Genomic DNA, 27,701 nt, shown 5'->3' on the forward strand with positions numbered 1-27,701 from the left:
CTGTGTCTTTCTTTGTAGAGTCTTGACAGGAACGTCGTGGTACGAAGCCACGCCCGGGTTTCCTCGCTCACCCTGAAGAACGTCCAGTTCACCGACGCTGGTCGTTACCTCTGCACTGCCAGCAACTCCATCGGTGAAGACAACCAGCAGCTGTTCCTCGAAGTGCGCTGTAAGTCATGCTCTGCACCTGGATCTTATAAGAACACGTGTCATTTATCAATAAAAATGCATTTAGGACTTATTTTATTTTCTCTCACCCCTTCCAAAATTCTCAAAAATAAATCATGAATGAATTCAGCGTAGTTGGCTTTTCTCAGTAATATTAAATTTAATGAGCTAATTATTTAATCGTATGCTCTCCTCCCAATGCAATGACTTACACTGCAAAAACAGAACTAAAATAAGTAAAAAATTTCTTGAAATTAGTGTATTACTACTTTATTTGAGTATGTAAATAAGATAGTCTGCCAGTGGAATAAGGTTTTTGCACTTAAAATAGAAATAACTCATCTTCATTAACTTATTTCAAGTGCAGTATATCTAATTATCTTATTTTAGGGTTAAAATTACTCTTTCCATTGGCAGATAATCTTATTTATCTGCTGAAATCAAGGACAAATACACTAGTTTTAAAAAAAAATTAACTTATTTTTATTTATGTTTTTGCAGTGTACGTAAGCACTCGCTATCATGTGTATAAACCTTTTAATGCTGCACACTACAAAAACAAATGTTCTTAAAATTAGTGTTTTTGTCCTAGATTTGAGCAGGTAAATAAGATTATCTGCCAATGGAATGAGTATTTTGACCCCTAAAATAAGATAATTAGATATACTGCACTTGAAATAAGATGATAGAGATAAATTGTTCATATTTTAAGTGCAAAAATCTTATTCTATTGGCAGATAATCTTATTTACCTACTCAAATCAAGGAAAAAGACACACATTTTAAGAAAATGTTACTTATTTTTAGTTCCGTTTTTACAGTGCAAATGTCTCTGATGTCGGTGTTTAGACAGAGAATATCGTTGTTGTTTTTTTTCTGAAGATCTGAAATAAAATAAAAACATCCAGATGCAAATAAGGACGTCAAACCGGAAAGAAAATACTGTTGCAGAGCAAAACAAATGAAACGGGAACATTCAAGCGTCAGCCCGCCTCATTTCATCAAGATAAATGGTTGAGCCGCTGGGCCGGGTCAGTGGGACCACTGTGATTTGTCACCAATAGAAACAAAGACCCACTTTCCAACCTGTCTTCTGGGATCCGCGGCCATTTTTAGCCTTTTTGAGCAGCTGGTTTTTAGCACAAGTCCCATTTCTTGTGACACATGTAAACCATCGCTGTGAGAGCCGTAGGTGATCCAGATCCAGGATACAAGAAGCTGGAATGAGCTTTTTTTGTAGCTTTGCTCTAAGCTCTGTAAGGGTGAGGAGCTGCTTGGAGTAGAGCCCCTGCTCCTCCTCACCAAAGGGAGTCAGCTGAGGAGGTCTGGGTATCCGATAAGGATGCTTCCTTATCTCTTCTGGGCACTTCCGCTGGGTGGACTTTATTTCCTTTCTGCCTCTGAAACACCCTGGAATGCTCCTGAAAGTGCTGCAGGTGGAAACTGGATGTCTGAGTTTACTCCCCACCTGTTACTGGTGTAACTTGATCACAGATAAGTGGAGGAGAATGAATTATTGAATTACCAGAGTCGGCTTTGTTGGCCGGGTTATACAAACATCCTGCTGTCTTAATCTGGTCGGCCAAAGAGAGAGTTAGCAACAAAAGGTGTTTTAAATCTAATATTGAAATCTATTCCTGAAAGGAGTGGGTGGAAAAAATAGACAATTACTGTCTAATTGGACTAATGATCCTTGATCCTGTTGTGCTTTAAAAGTCTGGGATACGATCAAAATGCACCGCAGACGGAGATGTTTGAGGGCTCGCAGTTAGCCGGCGTAATCAGGGGAATAATCAGGCGGCTGAATCAGTGTTGCCAAGCAATTATCGATAAGAAAAGGTGCTTTGTTTTGAGCTGGGCTCTCACTCCGTGTCCTCTGTCTCCACTCACACACAATGAAGACGTCATCCAGGCCTGTCTGCCACTCAGCACGCTCCCTCTTCCTGCTATGGGTGCGCTGAGCTTTGCTGCTGATGCAAAATGTTCAAATATATTTTCCTTTTGTTTGCTGCGCGAGTTGCTTTACTATAAAAGTCTTGAAAGTCACTTTTAATTAAACAGAATTAAGTCAGCACCATTTTTAGACTAAAATGGATTAAATATGATGCTGGATGAGTAAGGAACAAGAGAACCAGATATTTTACTTAGTGTCTGATATTAAATCTGACTAAACTTAACTTAACGTTACTTGTGAGATTTAAAATGAGTCTAGGCTTTTTAGCTCTTCGTTTGCCCCTTTTGCTTGAAAGCCATTTATTCTTACACTGTGGGAAACATCTTGGAACGTAATAGTTGCTAATATTGTGGTCACTGGTTTTCAATAGGCTACTGCACTGGATGACTACATCACTGTAGTGTGATGTTTGGGTTGTTGCTTTGATGTGGAAAATGACTGTAATAGACACCATAAAAAGAGATCTTTGGATTAAAAGTTTAGAGAAAACCACAAAAACATAAATTAAGGTAAAAGGTGTTTCACGCATGTGGATCATCCCCTGCTGAGTAACAAATCCTGTCGCATTATTTGTTTTGCAGACGTTTTATATGTCCTCTCTTTCCTTTCTGTCCCTTTAGACGCGCCAAAGATCATGGGGTTAGTGGCAAAATACACATGGGAGGAAAACCCGGCCAATCTATCTTGTGAGGTGGCTGCCAACCCCAGAGCCTCAGTGGTTTGGTTCAGAGATGGGATCGAGCTGCCAAGCAGCAACTCCACCAACATAAAGATCTTCAATACCCCGACCGTCAACCATCTGGAGGTGATGCACCCACCGTGTCCGTGTTTCTGTCCTGTCCTGGTCTACAGAGACAGAAAGAGAAGAAAAAAGGACTTTCTATACAGAGTAGACTAAGCTAGCTGTTCACAGTGCTGTATTCAAGCTTAAAATGGAAGATTGAGTGGAAGGAATACTATACAGTACGATAACATACTTTTAAACAGATTAACGTTTCTGTAACACAAAAAAGTACATGTGCACCTATTTCAGCTACATGTTTTCCATCCATTAAACTTTCTAATATTATGCTCTGTGAAAAACCAGAGTTTCTGATGGAAAATGGTCAAGTCAGCAATCTTCCCCATGACTGTGTAATTTATTATCTGATCATAACATAGTATTTCTGTATTAAACACTATTTAGATTTATCTTTTGATATTTAAACTGCCAGAGAAACTTTTGTGTTTTCATTAGTTACCAACAGCACTAATATATAAATGTATTCAGAGGTGGTAGAGTAGCCAGAGATTTTACTCAAGTAAGAGTAAAAAGTAGTCAGCCAAGAAATTACTTAGGTAAGAGTAAAAAAAGGATTCAGTATGAAGACTACTCAAGTACTGAGGAACTAATCACAGCAGTTGATGATTTAATATTTACAAATTATGTAATCGGACAGACAGAAATATAAGGTCATGTGCAAATTCTGGTATTTTAAAGATAAAAATTTAAAATAATAAACAAAGAAAATCATAATTGCAAAATACATTCAGGCAGATACATCAGTTAATGTATATATAGTATGTTAGAACAGTGCAAACTACTTTCAATAACAATATCTACTGTTTACTGAACGTTCATCTGACCTCCATGTGGCTCAATGAGCTCAGCAGATAGAACATTAAAAATAAATAACATTAAAATAACAAAGCTTGTGTACAAATAAGAAGTCTCACTTTAACATAAACTCCAGGTTTTTGTCTCTTTGATGCATTTTTGGTTAAAACTAGTTTGTTCTTTATTCATGAAGTCACTCACAGCAGGTAGAGGAGCCAGAAACTTTACTCTAGTTAGAGCAGCGATAATTGAGTAATAATATGACTCAAGTAAAAAGTACAGTGCAGTAAAACTACTCCTAAAAGTACATTTTGTTCAAAATGTTACTCAATTAAATGTAACTGAGTAAATGTAACTAGTTACTCCCCACCTCTGAATGTATCACCTTGTTTTAAATCTACATGCGTATGAACGGTTGAAATTATTTACGTGTTCAATAACATTCTACCTTTTTAATGCGCACCTGTAATAACTATTTTTTTTTCCTTCATCATGTGCACTTTGTGTTTTCAGCTTTCTGTCTTTATATTCCTTAGATTACACCCGAGTCCCAAAATGACTTTGGGAGCTACAACTGCACAGCGACTAACGGGCTAGGCAGTGAATCCAAGGAGTTCCTCCTAATCCAAGCAGGTTGGTTCACAGAAAATAGGAAATGGGGGTTGTGGGGTGGCTGAGAGAACGCTTTCTTCACGTTTTAATCTAAACTCACAATAAATCAATGCGATAAAACCAGAACGTTTAAATCTAAAGCCGTCTCACCAAAGAAGGGAAGTCTGAATGTGCTGCAAGGGGCAACAACATAAATCAGTTGGGCATCAGCCAATAAAATCCTATAATAAGAAACATTTTAGTCTATCTTCACCGTTTTCTGGCTGTATTACATTTATTATAAATGATCACTTCTCAGGAATCAACGGGAGCTAATTCCCGTGAGAGGATTAAAAGGGTTGTAGCTGAGATATAAGCTGTGCTCTGCCTCGCTGCCAATGAAAGGACCAGTTGTGTTTGCTACAGAAAATAAAGTTTCAGAAAACCCTGTGATGTTGGGCAGCTCAGGCCGACCGGGGGACAGTGAGAAAAACACTCAAATCCCACCGGGCTCTGCCTTTTAAGGTCCTCTGGTTCTTTACTGGGGTGTGAATTTGGTCCTAGCTTCATTCTGCATGCAAATTGCTTTGGACCCCTGGCAAACGACGGGTCGCTCAGGATCTCTAAATGGTGTGTGGCCGAATTAATTGTGGTGACACCCTCGGTGCCATTGTGTTATGTCCTGGGGGCTCTTTGAGGTAATTTCCCTGCTTTACTGTGAAACTTCATCAGCAGCACTGAAGTGGCCTCCAACAGTTGTCCTTTCTTCCTGTCAATGTGTCAAAATTATAAGATACACGCAAAACGTAACAAGCACACTGAAGTAGAAGGCTTTGAAAATAAAAAAAAAAATGCATACTGGGTTTTAGAAAATTCTCCCCTCCGTACACTTTAGAATGGGGGGGGCACACTGAGCTCAAACAGGATTAAAACCCTGAAGCCTCTCTAGCGACCCCTAGAGGTTGCAGCGATTGTTGCACTGAATGTGTCCCATGTTCTAAGAGGGCAGATGGTAACAAGCTGCAGGAATAATAAAGTAGAAAGAAAAAGCACCGCTGGGTGAAAACAGGCCTTCCTGCATAAACCTGTGTTTATCAGCTAGTTAGATTTTTTTTAAAAGTAAAAGCAAATAATTTCTCCACTGTGGAGGAGGCCTAGACTACATTAGGAGACTCTATAATTCTTTCTTCTTTTATTGCAGTAGCTTAATGTTTTATTGTTGGCAGCCCTGCTGTTAAAACTTTGAGCACGCCCCTCTTCCCAACAGGACAGATTCTTCCAGATGAAGATATCTGCTGCCAGAATTCATGAAGCAATTCCATTTTTAAATAATATAGTGTGTTTTTGGTGCGTATTTATTTTGTCTTTGTCTTTGTTACTGTTGGTCGAGGTCAGCCAGTTGCCCCTGGGTGATAATAGTGGTTCTTGAACATCTTCAGGTTATCTTAATGATTTAGGCCCGTGGACAGATGGATGAAGGGTGTGTCTGATAAACCTTTGCTGAGATAATTCAAGCTTTACTGATCATTAAGCTGCTCAAATGAGGACATATTTACAGTAATCTGGCATTTCTCTTTAATTCCCTGTTATTCCAAAGAGTTCACGACATCAAGGACTTTAAATAAGGCTCCCAGGGTCCACAGCATAGCATACCATTTATCTCTGAAGCAATTAAATACAACATGGCAGCTGACCAAAGTGCTGTACAGATACAAAGACAAAAAAACAACACTAAAACAATAAAACAAATATGCAAAAGAAAGAAAAAAAAACTTTTGACTCCTAGGATCATCACCTAATGTCTTTATGGTAAGGAAAATTTATCTGTACAGCCCATTTCAGTACAGAGTACAAAGTGCTTTACGTGATTAAAACATAGGAAAATAAAAACAGAACAAAAGCAAGTTGGAATAAAATGTTGACAAATGTTAACAAAATAAATATAAATAACATTTTGCTATTATAAACAGCAAAATAAGTTCTTGATGTTGACTACATTTTTTTCTGTACTTAACAGAATTCTTATAATCGCAGTTCACTTCAAACGAGTTTGTTTTTGATTAAATCAAACTTAAAGCAACGTTTGTGAGGACAAGATGTGGAGATTATTTCCCCCTCCTTACCATCCTGCTCCCTGTGTTTTCTGGCGAAGCGATAAACTGTGGTGTTGCTTTGTTTTCCTGTTTGAAATAATACTTTATTTAAACCCGCAGTTATGTTCTTGTAGTTCATTTCCTGACTTATGAGGATCGACACACATTCATGTACTTCACCTGATCAGCATCTTCTCCTGTCCTTCTCAGCTGTGAAGAAAAATGGCCTCTGTGCACCAACCTATGGCTGACCGAGGGAAATAAAAAGTCATAGATGGCTAATTAAAAGTTTCAAGACACTGTATTACATTTCATAACGATGGCGTTAAACGAGGGTTATTATATGAACCCAGCATCCACCTGACGATTAGGAGCACATTCCCCGGAGAGAATTAAAACAAAGTTAGTGCGGCTGTTGACGGCAGCTAGTGGTTCCTGAGAGAACATCAGCGAGTCCTTTAATCATGGCTCAAAGTGCATCACAGGCGTGATCTGAAGCTGTCGCTGGAAATCGTTTAGTCGAGTCTGACGGCTCCTCTGTCACTTTCTGACCGCCGTGTTTGAGGCTCCTTGGTGGCATTAAATGCGGTTCGGTTGCTGCTACAAGCCGAGGAAAGCTTTAATGAGACATACGTGCAACCTTGTTTGTAAAAGAGGACTTTTTTTTCCCCCCAATGTTGTTGAACATTTCCCAAACCGAGGTATATTTCCTGTCTCCTAATTAAAACGGTTGCTTTAACTGGAGGATGCTGGTCTGCAAAAAACAAACAGTGCAGATGTGAACCCGGTTGATTTAATTTGGTTGTAAAGCATTAGAAAAGTCTTCAGTTAGGAGATATTACGTTTCAGTCGATGGAGCAAGTTTGTCGTTTCCATGATGAAGGTGCAGAGTTAATAAATCGAACTTTCTCAGCCCTTTTTTCAGACTGATGCTGCATTCAGTGTCTGGATGGTGGAAAATCTTCACCTTTTATAGAAAAGCCAAACAAATGAAAATGTTAAAACTTATTCCCTCCCCTGTAGACACCACAGAGAACTACTTCATTTAGTTCGACACTTTCCTAAAAATTAACTTCCAAGCTGGAAAAATTATTTCCTTTTCAAATGAACTTTTTCTTTTTTTTGTCCTTGCCATTATTAATAGCAGTATTGTCAAGTGTGGTCCCTAAAACTTAAACTTAGACAAACTTTATTGTCGTTTTGTATGTACAGAGTGCATACAAAAATGAAATTTTGTTGCATACAGCTTACGGCAATAAACAAGATTGCAGTTTAAATAAAATAACATTCTAATATAAAGTGCAGAAGTGATGAGAATGTAAGTGCAGGAGAAAATAGGTTTTAAAAAAGTGTGCAGAAGAATATTTAACAATGTCTGTAGTGCAAAAAAAGGCATTAATTTGAAATGTTTAATGTTAGCAGAGAAAGATAATGATGCAAAAATGCAGTAGACGTTTTTGCACCATTATGTTTTTGCACTTAAAACTCAGAGACATGAAGAATTTAATCTATAATTTAAAAAACTGGACTCGACTGTTCGGTCTGTTCGTCTCAAAGGTTTTTTTAGTAGGAATAAGCAGCGAGACGGGGACGACTTTTCTCTGCCAGCGGCACAACGAGGTGCGGAGCCTTTGCCAAGCGGCAGCTCCTGCTGCGCGTACACGACGGGTTCTGTAAGCAGAACAGCATGGCAGGCGTGTAAGTGCTGACCATCCACGTAGGAAAACATCATTTACCCGAGACGTAGCCACTTATGCTAAAGAAACCAGAGAAAAGTCTCTCGATGAGGCCTTGTTTCCGTAGCCGTAGCTCAATCAGTCCTTTGCAAATCTGGGGAAGAGTTTAGAGTTTAACAAGCACCTTGACTCTGTGGTAAAGAGAAGCTTTTTTTCCCCAGTTAAGGCAGACATCAAAACTCAAGTCAGTGCTCACCAGAAATGATCCTGACCTTTCTTACAACCCAACTGGATGGCGGTACTTGATGTCGGGGTTAGTCAGGTCTCCCTCTCATGTCTGCAGAAAGCTGCGACTCGGCTCTTAACTGCAGTTCGTAGCTTTGACCACGTTTTATCCTCACTCTCCTGTGGGTCACAGAATAGATTTAAAAGTCCTCCTGTGGACCTGTGAACGCCTCAGCGGCCTTGCACCCTTACATCCATTCGTTGTCGGCTGCTGAGATCGCCTGGTCGCTGCTTTTGGTTGCAGCCAAAACCAGGTTGAAGCTTAGAGGAGATCAGACTTTTTTTACAGTCAAGGCTCCTAAACTCTGGAATATTCTCCCTTCCAACATTAGACCAGCTTCTTCACTTCCTGTTTTAAATCCCATTTAAAAGAACATCTGCTTTTACTGACGTTTGTCATTGTTTGTAGCATTTTATTGCTGTGCGTTCTATATTTAGTTGTCCGAGGTACTAAATGTAGAGATACTTTTAATCTCTACATTTGCTTTTTATCGTTCAGCAGCACTTTGGTCACAACCTTTTTGTTTTTAATCGTGTTTTATACAGGTACAGAAATATTACGTACTGCTGTCTCAGAAGGCGAAGCTCATATTTTATATACAATCATTGCATATCAATCAATCAATCAATCAATCAATCAATCAAATTTTTATTGTCAATTACAATTTGCATTGCAATCGAAAAATCAGTTCCAGTACAACCATCCATCACATACACCTAAACAAACAAACATTTTGGGGAACGATTGACTGAGGCCTTGCACTGCCAAGGAACGCAAGGCCTTGGCAACGCATATGGAGGGATATGTATTTCAAGCCTTTGTTTCTGCTCATTTCAATGATTATGGCTTACAGAGAATAAAAACACAAACTTCAGTGTCTCAGAAAATGTGAATACTGCAAAAAGTTTATTATTGGAAACTTGTGGTGTCCTGCCCTAACCTGACCCTAGTCAGATGAATTTCGCTCCGCCTAACTCCACTCATCCATCTGGAACAGATCCATAGGAATGGCGTTTCAGAAGGCTGGGCCTTATCAAAAATCCTTGCATATGATTGGATAAGCCACTTGTCTGTCATCTTTATCAACGTGCTATTTCAACCTATCACACCGAAGCCAACCCGTGACGCTGATGAGAGCGACGCAGGAAAAAACAAAACTTGCCAAATCTGGTCGGGAGAAGGGCGAAAACATGGTTTCCACCAACAAAAGCCTTCAGAGCCGTTCTCTGATGTTCTTTTAATGAAACAATATCAGATAGATTGGACAACACAGAAGAAATAGCAACATCAATGTTAACGCTTGCTTCCTCGATGCGAGCCGCTATTGTTGTCTGAATCAAAACAATCTCACGTCACGGTCGCTTCTCCACTACGTGACATCTATGAAGCTCCAGCCCTGCGTCCTGATTGGCTAGACAATAAAATTGGTTGAAGGAATCACTTTCTATGAAAGAGGTCCCAGATGGATGTGAGTGAAGCTAGGTGCAGTTAAGCGGAACGAAATTCATCTGGCTCGTCAGGTTAGTCCCGCCCTAATCAGCTGATCAACTCTAAACACCTGCAAAGGTTTCCTGAGAATTAAAACCGTCTCTGGGTCAGTAGGCGACGCCATCATGGGGCTGACTGGATCGATGTCCAGCAGACACCCTTCACAAGGAGGGGAAGCCACAAAAAGGCATTGCTGAAGATGCCAGTAGTTCAGTGTGCAAGTATATTAACGGAAAATTGAGTGGAAGGAGGAAGTGTGGTAGGAACCGTAGGAGAACCACAGCCTTTTTCAGGATTGTCAAGTTAAATCCATTCAAGAATTTGGATGAGCTTCACCATGAGTGGACTGAGGCCGGGGTCGGTGCCTTATGAATCTTACCCATAGACTACCAGCTTCTCACCTGGGCCAAACAGAAAGGAACTGGACTGTTCCTCGATGGTCCAAAGTCCTGTTTTCACATTAAAGTTAATTCTGCTTTCATTTGGAAATCAAGATCCCACAGTCTGGAGGAAGAGAAAGGCCCAGAAACCAGTCAGTGATGATGTGGATGCTGGTTCTGGTCCACCGGGTTTCCTGAACTCCACAGCCTGAACACCCTGGTGCTCAGGGTCCACAAGCTGCATGTTTTAGATGTGTCTGTGCTCCAGCACACCTGAATCACATGACAGATCACATGACCTCCTCAGGAAGCTGCAGAGGCCCTGTAATCACCCGTTTATTTAGGCCAGGCGTGTGGGGGCAGCTGAAGCGGCCCCTGAGGACCAGGGCTGGAGACCTCCGTGTCAGAGCACAGACAAGCTTTATGGAGATGCTAGTTTTAGTTTTTACTGTAGTAGGACCCGGCACCGGCCCTCACTGCTAAAGGTACTAAAGCTGCTCCAATGACCATAGTGTTCCTGTTCCTGATTGGCCAGCAGACTCCCATGAAAATCTGACAGAAAATCTGAGCTGTAGTCAAGAGGAAGATGAGAGACAGCAGGCCCAACAAGACGGATGACCTGAAGGCAGCTTTCAAAGCAAATTTTACCCTCCTGAACAGCTATGCAGCACCAATCGCCTCTTTGCCACGACGCATTGATGCAGTGATTCACGCAAGAGATGGACAACCAAGTACTGAGTGCATAGAAGTGGACAAACTGTTCAGAAACCTGACGTTTGTGCTTAAAACGTCATTTTTTGGTTGGTCTAATGCGGTGGTTCTCAAATGTTTTCTGTCTATAACATATAAATGGGTTCATTTAGAACATGTAACAATGGTTTCTAGCAAATGCAATGTTTTAACATTGGATGCTGCACTTTTTTAACAGTATAATATTAACAATATAAATGGCTTTTAGCCTGCAGTCAGCCATTAACTATCAGCTAGTCAGCTATGAACCTCATACGGCAAAAATAATATTTATTAAGTCCCTTCACTCCCCCTAGACGTCTGGCAGAAGACATTTTGTGAGATGTGAGTAAATTTCCCTTTCACTTCCCTTCTTCAGGCAGAAAGTCATCCTTTCTCCGTCTGTTTCTCTGTCACAGAGGTGCCGTCGTCGCCTAAAATCGAAGAAGTGCAGCCTTTCTCGAGCACGGCGGTGGTGGAGTTCGAGGAACCTTTCTCCTTGGGCGGAGTTCCCATCTTAAAGTACAAAGTGCAGTGGCGTTTGCCCGGGAAGGAATGGATGAGCCAGGAGTACAGGGCTGATAAAGGTGAGCTTTCTCTGTTTGCCAGGAAAACATCTGCTGCTGGAAACGGCACACATGCAGAACACAGGCAGCCGTTTCGAGGAATGTTCATTCAGGATTTTTTACTGGCTCTGTTAAGACCGTGGAGCAGCGACACAGATTTGTGCTCCATAAGATCCAGTGTTGAGGTAATCATAAAGTCTTTTCTGCATTTTCTCGCTGCAGTTGCTTAAAATGTCCCTCTAACAAAGCAGCGTTATAAGTAGAGGCCGCCAGTGAGCCACGGAGTCATGGTCAACCCTGTTCTGGGATTTATCACACATTAAAACTAATGTTCTTCTTACCGGTCTGGACAGATCATCAATTTCACGTCTGCGTGCTGTTCAGAAGGCAGCAGCCAGACTTCTTACTAAATCTGGTGAATACGCTCATGTCAGGCCCCTTTTATGCTTACTACACCGGCTCCCAGTGGATCTTTGTGTTTAGTTAAAAGTTATTGTTCTCACCAGAAAGACTGTAAATGGTCAGGCTGCTGATTATTTGTGTTTAACCAAACTCAGCCAGCCCAGAATCTCCTGGTTGTTCCCTAACGAGGCGAGAGGCTGAAGCCGACCGGACCTTCCAGCCTGTGGTTCCTAAACTGTGCGACAATTTTCCCCGGCAGCTTTGTTTTTAAAAACCTGGCTTTTATGTCATGATTTTATATGATTTGTAACTTAAATGTGACTTGTTGTGACCTTCTGTCTGTGAAAGGTGCTTTATAAATAAACTTTACTTACTCTGTTACTGTAATTATGACCTCAAATAAAGCTTTATTCAGTTCCCTCTGACCGACCAAAAATACTTGTTTAGTTTTAACTAAACTTTCACCCAAATAGTAACAGCTGAGAAATAAACATGCAAATTTGTCTCAATCTCACGTATTCAATGCATTTAACATGCACAGACATTACAACTGTCTTTTTACGTTAAAACTGATGCAGATGCATCAATAAAACTGCAGCGATAAACCATAAAATTTGCTGATTCATTAGTGGATCACTGCTTAATCATTGTTACAACCTGGCAAATGTGGGGTCTCAGTTTTGGCGAAATACAACAATGCCGTTCTATAATTACAGCTTCTCTTTAAAGTATTAGCATTTTTGCTAACAGTTTGTCCTTTAACACCTTCCTACAAGCAGCACTGCAAAAAGGGAACTAAAAGGAAGTACAATATTCTTGAAATGAGTGTATTTTTGCTTAATTTGAGCAGATAAATAACACTACCTGCCAAAGATTTTTGCACTTAATATACGAACAATTCATCTCCATCATCTTATTTCAAGAGCAGGATATCTAATTATCTTATTTTAGGGCAAATAGTCTTATTTATTTGCTCAAATCAAGGAAAAATACACCAATTTCAAGAAAACTGTACTTACTTTTAGTTCCTTTTTTGCAGTCAGCCACTGTCAGCTGTTTGTTTTTTACACCATATTTGTTTCCTACTGAACTATTACTCTGCTGTAGCTTCTGCATATTTATCAGTAATGGGAAGAGTTTAGGTCTTAATGTGCCAGTAGCTGCGTATGCTGGCAGCAGGTGATCCAGTCGTGACAGCGGCTGACGTCAGGACGGGAGGTAGAGCCCAGTCCAGTCCCGCAGACAGCGAGTTCAGACGCTGACAGGCCCCAGATAATATCCCCGTCCCGCTGACGGCTTCTGGCGCTCACAAATCTGGTTGGCGTTTGGTCTTCCCCGCCGCATGGGATGTGTCAGTCAGCAGCTGACAGGCTCGGCTGTCAGCGCGGGGCCCGAGAGCCGCCCATCAGGCGAACACGTTCGCCGAGCACAACGCACGGACGGAGAGTGAGCGCCACCCAAACATCCCGGCCCCGCCGCAACAGCTCCTCCACCTCGGAGAAACCGGGAGGCTTTCAAAGGCAGCGGAGCCTCGTTACTCTCTGAGATCAGACGGAGCAGAGCTGACGTAGTCGAAGCAGCAATGTGCCAGAGAAGAAAAGCAGCAAAGTGTGGCTGATAGGGAATCGTCGAGTGGCTGAATGAGTCGGTAGAAAGCCCAGTGTGAATCCAAGCTGCCGTCGCAGGTTTAGAAGCAGTCAGAAGGAGTTTTATACGAGCATCCACCGATTAAAGAAGCTCTACACTGCAAAAACAGAACTAAAAATAAGTAAAATTTTCTTTAAATGAGTGTATTTGTCCTTGATTTGAGCAGGTAAATAAGATGATTTGCCAATAGAATGAGATTTTTCCACTTAAAATTGGAACAATTCATCTCCATCATCTTATTTCAAGTGCAGGATGTCTAATTATCTTATTTTAGGGGCAAAGATACTCATTCCATTGGCAGATAATCTTATTTACTGGCTCAAATCAAGGACGAATAGACTAACTTTAAGAACATTTTACTTGTTTTTAGATCCGTTTTTGCAGTGTATATGAGCACTGAGCTGTTGGTGCATTAAAGAAAAGATGCCTTATCTATATTAGAGAAACTATTTAATAATGGACTTTTTCACTCCGCCTTAAAGCTTAGATATTCACAGATTCTGTTTGTCCCCATTAATATGTCCCTTAAGTCTTTGTGCTACATCTGTAAAGCTCTTGTTAAAGATCCCAGTGAGCTTTGTGTTGGTTGTGATGCGACGCCGGTACAGAATTTCATCTTTTCTTTTGCTCCGGACTAAACTGACAGTAATTACCGGTAACGAGCTGGGCCGTCTTTGCGCCTCTCCGTGTAGGACAGACCTCTTCGTTCTGTTTTGTAGCCGCACCAGAGGGTAACGGGGGGGGGGGGGGGCTGAGATGTGGAGATAACCTTTTCCAGAAGCAGCAGGAACCGAATTACGGCAGGCGGCCCAGAAATTTCATCAAAACATGAAGTGTTTGTAAAAGCCCAGCTCTGAATCCGTCTGGACTAACGCTTTCTAGACGTAAATACTTCTGATTGAGATGTTAATCTGAGACGCGGCGTCGCAGTAATGGGGAGATGTTGCACGGGTGAAACCAGCTCTCGGCTGGGAAATTACTCTTCTTTGTGTGGCAGAGTGAGGTATCAGTGGAGTGTTTTTTTTTATGACACGAGTGAGGAAGCACGTAGAACCTGCATGAAGCCCGACGTTGTCAAATTAGCTCACCTGATCCATGAAACTTGAACTTAGTGATTGCACTCACAGCGCTATTGATTGCATTCCTTTTGTTTTACACCTGATGGTATCAATAGATGTTTAATTTAACTCCTTTACCTGCAATTAAATCTGCATTGGGAACCAACAATGTTCCCCCAATAATTATGTTTTCAGCCTTTTGCCCCGCTTTCTTCCTGCTCTCCCCTCCTGGGTGAAATGTTTTTAATTTTGTGCCACTTTGCTATAAATTAAATGTTAATATTCCATAAAGCCATTCCTAGCTGTTTAAGCTTTCCCCACATGTTTGTCACAGTACAGCCATAAATTACCACACAGGATGTTAGTCTCCAGCCAGCCCAAAGCGGTGCATCCATGCACAGTTTTAGTTTTTAAGCAAGTAATCTCAAAAGTGCGGCCTGCTGACCTAATGTCGGTATAAAGCGTGCTGTTGTGGCCTCAGAGGTTTGTCAGAGAACATTAGAGAACAACCAGCATCAGGAAGAAGGAACCCAGCAGACGGGTCAGGGAGGAGGTTCTCAGATGTTTTCTGCCCCCCTTTTGAAAAAGGAAACATTTTCAGGTCCTCTCATCCCAACAAAATGGGTCAAAAACTTTTATCGTTTTCTGTTTTAATGCATTAAAACTGTTGTTGTGACGATTACCCAGAATCCCTAATAAAAATGGCTTCTAGCTAGAATGTTTCAGCATAGCGACACTTTTTAAAGCCCCACTAAGTAACATTTTTACCTAAGGGATCTAAGGGATTATGAGACGAATGAGGGGTCTGTCATTCATTTCCCCCTAGTGTCTCTGGTGGAAAACCACGCTTGCACTTTTCAGAGGCGGTCTGAGGCGGGCAGCCAGTGAGGCCACTAGCATCCATAACAGTGATACCAAGTCTGCTTGTTATAATCTACATCTGTCTTGTTTTTTTTTTATTAAGTCACTAATAATAAATAAAAGTCTACCAGGCTTGTTTTTCACCATGAAGTCTCTTATTTGGGCAACAACTAAGCAACTATGAACAAGAGCTATAAATGGAGCCGTCCCCGCTGTGCTACAGACAGCGAGCTGGCCGCTGACTCCAGCTGCCATACGTCCACATCTCTCTCCATCTCTCTCACTTCCGGCTTGTCCCCCTCCCTCTCCTAAATAATATAAAAAAAATATTAAATTGGAGAAACCAAACAACCTCTCCACAGACGCATGGCTCAACACAGGAGAGCTACCTCCTCAGGTCAAGACTCTGCTGTCCACTTACACCTAAAGGACAAAGGACACTCTTTTGAGGACCTATATGTTCACATTTTGGACAAAGAAGACAGATGGTTTGAAAGAGGAGTGAAGGAAGTCATCTACGTCAAGAGAGAAAGACCAACCTTAAACAGAGGAGGAGGCCTTAGGTTCCAACTCTCAAAAACTTACAACACAGCTATAGGATTAATTCCGGCCAATCATCACCTTAACTCTCATCCTCATTCAGGTGATTAAAACATTGTTCCTTTAAGCCAAGCCAATAACAACCATAACGATTCCTCGTTACAGAGGAGTGGACCAGTTTCGGTCCATTCTGCTGGCTTAATGGCTTTAACGACCACCCATTACTAAGGGGTGGACCTGTTTCGGTTGAATTTGCATGTTATCTAAGCCATTACAGGCCTTTGTTTGGTAATGGTATAAAGCTTGTTACTCCACAATACTCCAGACTTTTTGAATTGAGAACGCTTCCTGGAGAGGAAGCGAAACGTCTTCACTACGGAAAACAAGTCCAGTTGTTTTGTTTTTTACTTTTTTTTTTGAATGACCATGACCTGATGACTGAGAATCTTCACCAGCATTAAAAAATAAATGGAAATAAATAATAAAAATAGGCTCACCCGCGCTGCGTATGCTGGGCTCACAGTGATCCGCGTCTAGTGACTAACAGGACAAGCAGAGCATTAATCAGAGACCTACAGGACCTTGGTAACTCTGGAGGAGCTGCAGAGATTCAGAAGTAGCAGCAAACGTGTTGAACAAGATGCTCTGGTCGTATGAGACCAAAGCAGATCATTTTGGTTCGCACGTAAAATACTATCAGCCTTCTTTTATTGAAAGATGATGGCAGCAGCATGTTGTGGGGATCTGTCTCTTCAGCAGGATGATTGTGAAACGTATGAAGCTAATTACAGGAGCAGCGTGGAGGAAAACGTGTCAGAAGCTGCAAAAGACACGAGATGGAGGTTTATGGTCCAGCAGGACAACAACCTACAGCCAGAACTACTAAAGAATGCTTTAATGTGTTAGAATGGCCTAGTCAAAGTCCAGATCTAGACCAAAAAGAGAATCCGTGGCAAGAAAATTGATGTTCATGGATGCACTCCCACCAATCTGACTTGAACTCAAGCAATTGTGTAAAGACGAATGAGCAAAACATCCGGTCTCTAGATCTGAAAAGCTGGCAGAGACACAGAAATAAACACAACGACCTGCAGCTGTAACTGCAGCGAAAACGGAAAATCAAAGCATTAAATCTGAGACAAACGCCACACTCTTCCCACTTCTGTTTGTAAAAAAAAAAATAAAAAGAGGAAAAATGTCCTTCCATCTCAGGAATCACCTGAATGTGTAATACCTACTTTCACAATGCACGGTATAATATCATGTGCCGAGCAGCCAAAGACCTAAACATGCTGCAGAGGGCTTTATTCATTTACATCTTTACCTTTTATCCCAACGTGTATTCAAAGTTAATATTCCAGAAGTAAAATTATGTTTAATTTCACATCACAAAAGAGTCTCTCTGAGGGGAAATGTTTAAATAACTTAATCATCGTTACATTTTGCATGGAGCTGAATGTCTGAGTAGTCGAGGAGGTTTGATGAAAAAGCAAAGCAGAAATGAAATGAAGCTTTCTAAGTTAACATTTGTAAGACCTTTTATCTTCCAGATCATGATTATTTGTCCTCCTGAATTCTACAACAAGGATTTTTATAAACCAATAAAAAAAATTAATCTGACTGTGGCCAGTTCATCTATTCAATTCAATTCAATTCAATTTTATTTATATAGCACCAATTCACATCATGTCATCTCAAGGTTCTTTCCAAAGTCAGACTCCATCAAATCCTCCAGGTTGGTCAGAAAGTTTCCTCTCTGAGGAAACCCAGTTCACAGAAATGGGTCCTCTGTGTTTTGTTCACATTTTCAAGTGTCATCTTGTTTTGTTTTGATGCTGACGACGCCATCATCAAAAAAAAAAAAAAGAAAAAGGAGAGAAATGTTATAAGAATTATTATTCTGAAGTCACTATGGCCTCACACCGCTCGTACATAGGAGGCCTGGAGACCTGATGTCTGTGTATAAGATCCACTGTTTGCCGGTTGCAAGGCCAAATGCTGAAGCTGCTGAGGGATACTGCTTGTTTACGATAGACTGTCTTTGCTTCGTCTCATGGGAAGGTCACGGTGCAGAATTAGGAGAAGCCGGAAAAGCGAAACAGGCAGAGACATGGCAGACGCAGACTGCAGCAGAACCGTGGGGTGCGATTACTTTCCATCTATGTGAATCTCTGCTCTGTTTCTCAATAAAAGTGCTGGAACTGTATCACTCCACCGTCTCCTCATTTAGTAAAGATGGGAACTCAGTAATCTTTGCTTAGAATTCCATCTACAACTCCTATAACAGCAATGCAGATTGGAGAGCAGTAGGAGAAATCAGCAGAGTGAGAGAAATAGACCCTGATGTCCTCCAGCAGCCTAAGCCTATAGCAGCATAACTATAGAGGTAGCTCAGGGTAACATGAACCACTCTGACTAGAAGCTTTGTCACAAAGGAAAGTTTTAAGCCTGTTATTAAAAGTAGACGGGGTGTCTGCCTCACATTAACCTACATTCAGCCATGATCCTTTTCTTCTTCGCTGATTTCTTAAAAGTGTTACCCAGTGTAATAACCTCAGCATCCTCTCAACAGACATGACCAGGATAACCATCGTTGGGCTGAAACCAGAGACGACGTACGAGGTCAAGATGTCCGCCATCAACGGCAAAGGCGAAGGCGAGAGCAGCCGTGCCAGCACTTTCAAGACGGAGCCAGTCCGTAAGTTCCTCCCTCCAATCCCCGCCCTGACCCCGCAGCTTTGAACCCCCGCGCAGCTCACTCCACCGCCCGCTCACGTCCAGCAGAGCCCAGATGCTTCACTCCTCTCTTCTCACGCCAAGCCCCACCGTAGTCCTGTTCCCATCCAGGCCGACGCGCCTCCATAATTCAGCTGCCTGACAGTTGACTCTGCAGAAAATAGTCTGCATCTCTTGTCTTTCTGTCCTTTTTAAATGCACAAGGAGAGGATTTGGACTTTTTGTTTCTGGAAAGTGAACGCGCCTTCTTAAACGTGATTTACACCTGACTGCGGGGAGACGTCGGCTCCGTATTTATAGATCAGTGACTGCATGAATTTTTAATGTGGCAGCCACAGGTCAAGTTTAGATGTTGTGATGGTGACGGCAGGGCGTGATGAAGGTATTTCAGGAATCTTTGAGGTGTTTTTTGAGGAAAAGGAGCAAAGTAATCCAAAAGGATGGAAGAGTATTAAGGTATTTTTATTCCAAAGGGTCATATTTGTACGCGTGCATAAATCTCAGGTTGCTCTCTGGAAGCAGAGTGTAGCACAACCCTGTCCGCTCCTTCGCTATACATCTCCTATGCACAGAGCTAATGGGCAGCTACTGAGATAAAATACTCCAGAGATAACCCAACCGGGTCTCTGGAGATGCTTTCACAGTCCGGAGGGTTTAGTGGGAGAAACATGGAGCCGTTTCAGGAAGATGTGAGCTGGAAGACTTAATTTGGCAGTGGGTGGCTGCATTTTAGGAGCACTGTAATACCAATTATGGACAATACGTTAAATAAAAGAGGGCCATTATCTTCATATATAGTATTAACCTATATTAACCGATTTAAATATTTAAAGAGTTTTTTGGGCAAATGCATTAAAGTAAGCAGGCTAATGAAATATAGCTACTTAATGCTGAAAAGAAAGTCATAATTTAGTTGTCTGCTGCGTTTGCAACATGCAGGTCAGGCCATTAAAGGTGCAGTCTGTTTCTGTCACTCCACCTTTTCCTTTCAGAACATCCTACACGCACAGGATCATTCACACACGTTGTCATCCCTGGTAAAGATGGAAAAGCCTTTAAATAAATCTTTTGTTGCTGTTGCATAACGTTGCAATCTGCAGTTCTGTGAGTGAAGGTTTTACTTTAATAGTCTTCACCGTGAATTGTGTCAAGATCAAGTCTGGTTTGGAACGGTTCCAGTTGTTTTAAACCTATAAATTACAGCTTTTACCGTAGCAGAGGGCAGGCTTTAGGTGGACATTACTAGATTAGCATGTTATCTTGTCTTTCCCATTTTGAAGCGCGGTTCCAAAAGGTGGGCCTATGTTCATCCATTAAGCACACACCCACACTTAAGGGTGATTATGGACCGCAGTTAACCTAACGGTCACGATGTTGGACTGATTTTGTACCAGAGGAGATCCGATGCATTCAGGCTCGAACCCAGAACCGTATTAAGGCAACACTGCTACCAACTGTGGCGCTGTGCAGCCTGTGGGCCCGTGTGTCGCGTCAAATTTATTCCCCAGACAAGAGTAGGACTCCAAAAAAGTGATAAATTAAAAAATGCCTTTGGTGCATTTATTGCATGGTGGTTGTTGGAGGTCCCACTCATTGTGACATTATACATTTTGCAAAAAAAAAAAAAAAAAAATGGATAAAGAATGAAATAAAATGCTGTATTTCTTTATCCCAATGAATAAATGGATTTAAAGTTTAGGTTTTTTTCTTACTTTTGCAGGTGGAGTGTATGTTGCTGCTGCAGCTGCAGCAAAAGAAGGAAACTGATTTATTTCAGGCTTTTTGCACATATTTACCAGGGTTGCCAATTTACTAAAGATGACAAAATAAAATCCCATACCTTGGTTTCCTCAGCTAACATTCTGATTGTCTAGATTTTATTAAAACAGAGCATCAGCACCGCGGCTTTCTGACAGCGATACCTAATGGAAAGCTGGATGAGATAAAGTTCTATATGTGGAACGAGAGAGCAGTGCGTATGATTACAGTGGTTTAGGCCAGATTAAAAATGGTACACAACCATGCAAAGGTTTTAGAAAACAGTTCACTCCAAAAGATTATTGAAAGAGATAATTGAACTAGAATTTTTTTTTACTTTTAAAATGACATGCAGCACTTTTTGTGGATGACGCTGATAACCTCCAGATAGAAATCTGTTCCACTGGATTATGGGTAGGAGTCATTATTATATTATTATATTATATTATATTATATTATGTCTGGCTTGATATTTCCTACAGGCAACTCATTATTTAGCAGATTCAGATTATTAAAATGAAACCAGTAAAAGAAAAAAGCATGAGCAATAAAAAAAAAGCCAAACGTATAAAAATGTAAAATGTGCATTTCTACCCCATCGCTTCACTTTTACATTTTCTGACCTGAGAAAACTGCTTTCCACCCATAGTAGGGAGGATTTTATAGATCTAAATCTTTCTCCCTCCTCCAAATGTGCCAAACGTGCTCAAAGAACCGAGGAGGTCCATTTCTGTCCACTCCCAGGTTCACTGCTGCGGTCCGGCTCGCTGCAGCAGCGGCTGGTAGAAAAACGCCGTCCTGGCTTCTGTTTTTCGTCTTTGAGTTTCTGCAGATGTGCTAAAGGCAACAGAGAAAGTGAGGTGACAGAGAGGCGTAAAACTGAGGGAGACGGTAACACTGCTGCTTTTTGAGCGCTAAAATAGCACCTAAAACCTTTACTGTCTTAATATTTTTGTTTGTTTCTTTTTTTTTCTTTTAATTTTCACATTTTTTACTTTACACACAGTAATACAGTTGTTACTGGAGGAGTTAGAAAGAAACGTCATTGTATCGTTTGGCAATGCAGAGTTCATGCAATAGGCAAGCTTTTATGACAATAGACTTAACGTTTTACAAATTATTATGTTTTTGGGTTTTGGCAACAATCACAATTTTTTTATTATATTTTATGGAGATGCTTCCAATTAGGGTTGGATTAGTTGCACTTCTGTAATGATTAAGCCCTAATAAGTTAAGTTAAATACGGTGTTATTCTGTCTAGACAGGCCTAATGCTTCTAAGCATTTATTGCCTTCTAGCTGATTTCTAGCAGATTAAAGTGTCAGGACAAAACATTTTCTCTTTCATTGACATTCATCTTAGAATGAAGGGGTAAAACTTGAATTTGGATCAAAAAGCTGCCAAACTGTAATTTCTTTTGGTCAAGGTGTTGCTTGTGCAGCGTCCTTCTGCTCTTTGAGCAGGCTGCAAACTTTCCAGACCTAATCCAAAAATGTAGTTTTTACATAAAAATAGCAGTGTTATGCTTTTATGGGTCTCTGCACATCCCATAGTCTCCAAAGCATCCCACCAGCACAGCTTTCCTCTCACTATTTTATCCACTCTGTGAATACCATGCATTTTTTAATTTATGTTTTACTAGAAGACAGCCAGATGGTAGTTTTTTTTTTTTGTTTTTCCTGCAGGGGTTTAGCTCCTGCAGAGTTCTTGGTTTGGGTTTCACTTTGCACTACTTCCCACTTCTTATTAATAGTTTTTGACTGCTGATGCGTTCTACATTCAACAGTATGTTGTTATTTGGATGGATTTTGTGAGGGCGATTTATGGACGCTGTCCAGCATGACACGTCTGCGTATGTATTCAGCTTAGTAATGAACAGGTGGTTAAAGGTATTGTTTGCAAAATTGGCAAGAAAGTGACCAAGGGACTGTTCACTGCTGTGAATGACACTGACTGCAGTACCTCAGCGGGCCACTAGTCATCCCTGTTGGGAAAGTAAGAACAATTCAGACAGCAACGGTTGAGTCTCATGGGTGAAAAGATGAATACATTATTGTGTGATGTATAGTTTAGCTTTACTGACAGATAAGAGGAGATCTCGTTGCTCGTTATTTACCCGTGAATACGGTCAGCTGTGCGCTAGTTCGCGTTGTGCAGAGGTCCATGAGCCTTTATATTTCCCAGAGCAGCTGGTACCGGTTTTTCCAGGTACTCTTTTGCTTTAATTGGTTTTGCCTGAAGCATTTAAGTTGTTATCATTTTTTTGTTGTTGTTGAACTGGAAGGTTTTGGGTTCTTTTGTAAGTGAGGTAAGGGTTGGGGGGGGGGTCATGTTTAGCCAATTTCCAATTTATGATTACAACATAACCTCCTGAATCACATTAAATCAGCAGTAGAAGTAAGATGCTCATTCTCTAGCCTGGGAAATGAATGTCCTCCCATTTGAAATAAAATATAAATCAGCAGAGCTTGTCTTTGTGTCCATTCTGAGGGACGCTGACCTTCTAAAGCAAGACTCGTCTCATGCAGACGTGTATTTTAGAGTTCTGAATATGTTCTTGTTTTCCTCTGTAGCAACCTTTTTGTGCCACGCTGTTCCTCATCACCTCGCTGCTCCTGTAGGAAAGTCCCCTTCAACGTTCTCCTTGTTTTTCCTGATTCATGACTGTTATGAAGATTTTTCATCAGCAGAGAACTTCCTCATTTCTCTTTAACTTGTCCACTAGTCTGTCAATGTGAAATCAAGCTAATATATAATTGATAAATTTCATGTTTACAGTGCTGGGAAAGTTGCTTGCCCATTACAGATTTCTACAGATCTTGTTATTTTTTTTTTTGCCAAAGTTACTGTAAAATACCATTAGAAAGTCACAATGATCATTTAATTTGTCAAGAGGAAAAAAAGCTATCCAAATTAAATTAACTTTGTCACATACAGGTTGTTTTGAAAAGCTTTTTTTCACCTAAATAAAACCATTTGAAAACTAGGATGAACTTTGTCCAATGCCGATCTGATCTGAGGTTTATGATCTGAAACGCTGAACAGAAACAAAACAGCTAGAATCTGTAAAAATCGGTAATGGCTCCATTCTTCCTCACATCACTGCGTGTCGGACTCAATCGTCTGTTTTCTAAATATCTGCTGGTGATAAATCTCAAGAAGGTATTTTTAAGCTCCTTTTTTTCTGAATTGCACATGTTCTTCCGAGACAAAAAGCTGGAAGTCATTAAAAATGTGCGTTCTAATTTGACGCTGTCACTGTTTGTTTAAGAAAAGTGAGGAAGAGCAAACGGATATTCCTGTGAACAGACGGCTTGGTGAGGTGCTACAGGCTTAGGACAGCACTGCCCTTTTTCATTGATCATATTTCTCATTTTATTGTTTCTGTTCTCTTTGTGTTATTGTTTTCTCATGTCCCCCCCCCTCCATCTATTCTGTATTCCACTGGACTTCTCAGAATATTCTCTCACACGTAAGTTTCTTTTCTCCCTTTCTTATTTGCTTATGATCTTTCTGTTTGCATCCATTGAACATTCTTTATTTTTTAACAACACTAATGATGACGCGGCGTCTTTAACTGCGCACCGATTCCCACTCATTCGCCACATGCGCCGATAACGCCCGTTCCTTCGCTGTGGAGATTGTGTGACGGGCAAATGATGAAGGTAGTTATTTCCCCCCGTTTCGTCTTTGGTGTGAAGTGCAGCGGCAGTTTTCATCATCTTCAGACTCAGAGCAAAGACATGAAGATTGGAAAATACATCAGTCATGCAGTAATCAATGTGCATCACGGCCATTTCTCTGCAGCCGTGGAAAAGACCAGACATATTCCAGAAAGTCCGTAAACTGCTTCCTTGTTTCTGCTGGGAATGAAGATAGAAGAGCAGCTTTATGTGAGCAGAGCTGCAGCTTAATGCCATTCAAGATGCAAAAGGATAATATTACCTTGCAGAGGGGATTTCTACACATTTGTCACATTAAAAGCATAAAATTTAATGTTCAATGTTAAGTGGAACAGAAAGGATACATTGTTTTTGGGTTGGTTGTTTTGTTTAAATAAAAAAGTGAGGCATGTGGTCGTCTTAAATACGATCTACTGAAACCAGCTGCCTTCAAAAGTGACCCAATCAGTGAACATAAATGTTCCTGTGTTTCATTTATGCTAAATATGAATGCAGCTGTTCTGTTTCTGGCCTCAGAGGTTTGTCAGAGAACGGTAGAGAACAACCAGGATCATGGAGACCAAGGAGCTCAGCAGACGGGTCAGGGAGGAAGTTCTGGTCCAGTTTACAGCAGGATCAGGTTCTACAGCATCTCCCAGAGCTCTGATCCATCCATCATGTGGACCTGCAGAGAGGATGGACCTCCTGCAGACCTACCAGGACATGGACTGGACCAGGAGAGCATTGATCAGAGAAGCAGGAGGACCGTGGTGGCTCTGGAGGAGCTGCAGAGACCCACAGCTCAGGTGGAAATATCTACTGATGGAAGAACAACCAGGCCTGCACCCAACGGATTTAATTATTCAGGAAGACTAGCAAGAAGAGAGCCACTAGCTTTGTTTAGATGCACAAAATGTCACCATCGGATTGAAATGTTTTCAGATTAAAAAACAAAAAATAATGGTGCCGTTTATTTGGGCACACAATCAATTAATCCGATCATGATGTGCGTTTCTATGCGCCTGGTGTTATTCACAATAGAACCACTCTGTAGGAGACACGGCAAACAGATGAAAGAAGATGCTCTAGTCAGGTAAAAAAAAAACTTTATGTGGTGGAAAACAAAGACTGCACACCAAGTGAACACAGCTTCCCCATAGAGAAACATAGTGGTGGTGGTATCACGGTGTGGAGATGCTTCTCTGCCAGAGCAGAGACGATGGACAGAGCTGATGTTGAGCTGAATGGAGATAAACGTAGAAAACTGAGGTAGACTTTCATCTTCCAGCAGGACAACCACTCCAAGAGCCAGAGCTACAGTGGAATGGTTGGGATCCAAGCTGACATCCGATTGGCCTAGTCAAAGTCCAGACCTAACTGCCACTGGGGATCTGACACGTGTTAAAGATTAATGTTAACGGGTCTCCATCCAAAGTGACTGAACTTAAAATATTTCACAAAGAATGGATTTAGTCCCTTGCAGATAACATTTTTAGTCGTTAGATGTGCTACGTTGGTCGAGACATACAGCAAAGTATAAAATGAAGGCGGATCGACAAAGCAAAGACTCAGGGGGACTGAATACAAATCATGCATTGTTTTTTTTCTCATAGTGTTTTTCATAGGGCATGAAAACAAGTGGAAGGCTCTGTATGCACAGGGCTTAACTTTAAAGCAGCAAAGCTTGTTTTAAAAGCTTGGGTTAATTTGCACCTTCACTAATCTCAGAGGATCGACCTGCAGTTATGTCGGCAGATCAAAAATGTTTTTATTCTTACCTGTGAGGAAGCCTGAATCCAGCAGGACAGCCTCATGAAATGTAGAAAACACTTAAAACAGTCATCAGACTTTCCTCCAATCATTCTGTTGTTGTCAATGGGAGCGAAATGTAATTACTAAAATATGCGTCCTGACATCTCTGCCAGCAAAAGTAGTTTGTTTTTCTGCTTTGCTCCAATAAAAACAAAAAAAAACATTTTAAATGAGGACTAATTTTCATCCAAGAACAAAAACCAAAACAATTAAGGACATAAATTAAAATGTCTTAAGCTGATATTTAACTGTTTACACAACATCGCCTCAACTTTGTCAACTATTTAGTTCTTCTTGACATCATTTGAACCATGAATAATAAAGCTGTCCGCAGATTTAAACGGCATAATCACATTACATCAGCTCTGATGTCTAATTTATTGTCATTAATGCATGGTACAAAAACTTCAGCTGCACATAATTGTTAGATATGTGAAGTTTTGCTACTGAAGAGCCTAAGTTTTTTTTAAATAAAAGCACTTATAAAAAGTCCCATTCCAGACAGCAGGTGTGAGAAATCCCTGGAAGATTTAACACATTTAACAGGACTTGAAACGGCGACGCGTTGTTGAACGTTCCTGCTGTCTGTGAACGTCGCTCAGCGCTGCGTTCTCTCCGCTGACCACTCCCGCCTCTCTTACGCTGTTTTTACCATTTTTCAGTTGCGTCATCGGCGCCGCCTGCTATCGCTGCCACCAGTATGGCCATTAGTGAGTATTCAAAAGTCCAGCAGTGTTGTCTCTCACCTGTGCTGCCTGCTTGGCTTCTCAGCTAGTCTGGATATTAATTAGTTGGTGTCGCTCACAGGAGGAATCATGCCAATCCAACACAGACGTATAGCCTGTTTGCTTTTAGAACTAACTTTAGATTCAATGTCCCCACATTGTGGAGCAAAAAATGAATTTCTTATCTTATCTTTTCTGTCTGTCTTTATTACCCTTTGACCAAACTAACTCTTGTGTGAAATGGTAAACCTGTGCAGGGTTCCTACACATTCTAAGTTAGTCAGCATTTTCAAACGTTTTAACCCAATTTTTAAATTCTTAAATTTGCATTGAAATTATGGCTTGGATGGATGGATGGATGGATGGATGGATGGATGGATGGATGGATGGATGGATGGATGGATGGATGGACAGAAGGATATAAGGGGAAAATATGTTGAAGAATGAATAGAATTTGAAAAAAACAAAACAAATATTCTCTTATTCATAATTTCTTTTTTCCAAACTAATCCCAATTTTTTTAACTACATTTCCATTTCTCCCAGACTGGATAGGAACCCTGTTTTCTGGTTATAAATAACATGTTTATGTGTATTTAGGTCCACTTCCCTGCTGTTAGTCGTAGCGTACAGGACATTTATCATTTTAGAGGAAGTTGGACGTTTTCTGTGTTACTCCTCCTACTTTTAGTTAATCAGTGAATCCACAACTAATGAGCTTTTTGTTCAGCTGACAGAGGAAGTGTTGGCATGTCGCTGTAGATCTTGATTTAAGTCTTAACCTTCATCAGACAGCATGTTCAAGCTTTTGTGTTAGTCTAAACACTGAGTTATATTTACAGCTCGTCAGAAACCCTTTAACACCACAGGATAAACATCATTGGTGTGTTGATGCACGGTTACGCACTAAAGTTGGTTTCTTAATGTAAAATTCTACTGCTGAGCAGTAAACTACCATTATAGCCTCAACCTCA

The 27,701-nt window shown here is 40.9% G+C and overlaps 1 protein-coding gene across 8 annotated transcripts in view; it reads left to right on the plus strand.

The window, feature by feature from the left end:
* ncam1a (neural cell adhesion molecule 1a) overlaps window positions 1–27,701 on the plus strand; it is a 374,147-nt gene that overhangs the window by 328,782 nt on the left and 17,664 nt on the right. For 2 of the 8 annotated variants that reach the window (XM_036142725.1, XM_036142726.1), the window contains 7 exons: window positions 19–169; window positions 2,742–2,926; window positions 4,255–4,351; window positions 11,381–11,548; window positions 18,608–18,733; window positions 23,987–24,001; window positions 26,666–26,713. In XM_036142725.1, coding sequence (XP_035998618.1) covers window positions 19–169; window positions 2,742–2,926; window positions 4,255–4,351; window positions 11,381–11,548; window positions 18,608–18,733; window positions 23,987–24,001; window positions 26,666–26,713 — 790 coding nt within the window. Of the gene's footprint in view, window positions 1–18; window positions 170–2,741; window positions 2,927–4,254; window positions 4,352–11,380; window positions 11,549–18,607; window positions 18,734–23,688; window positions 23,692–23,986; window positions 24,002–26,665; window positions 26,714–27,701 lie in introns of all 8 variants that reach the window. The other 6 variants (XM_036142729.1, XM_021318530.2, XM_036142727.1 and 3 more) reach the window with 3 other exon arrangements.

Source organism: Fundulus heteroclitus, chromosome 11 (genome assembly GCF_011125445.2).
Source record: "Fundulus heteroclitus isolate FHET01 chromosome 11, MU-UCD_Fhet_4.1, whole genome shotgun sequence".
Lineage (NCBI taxonomy): Eukaryota > Metazoa > Chordata > Actinopteri > Cyprinodontiformes > Fundulidae > Fundulus > Fundulus heteroclitus.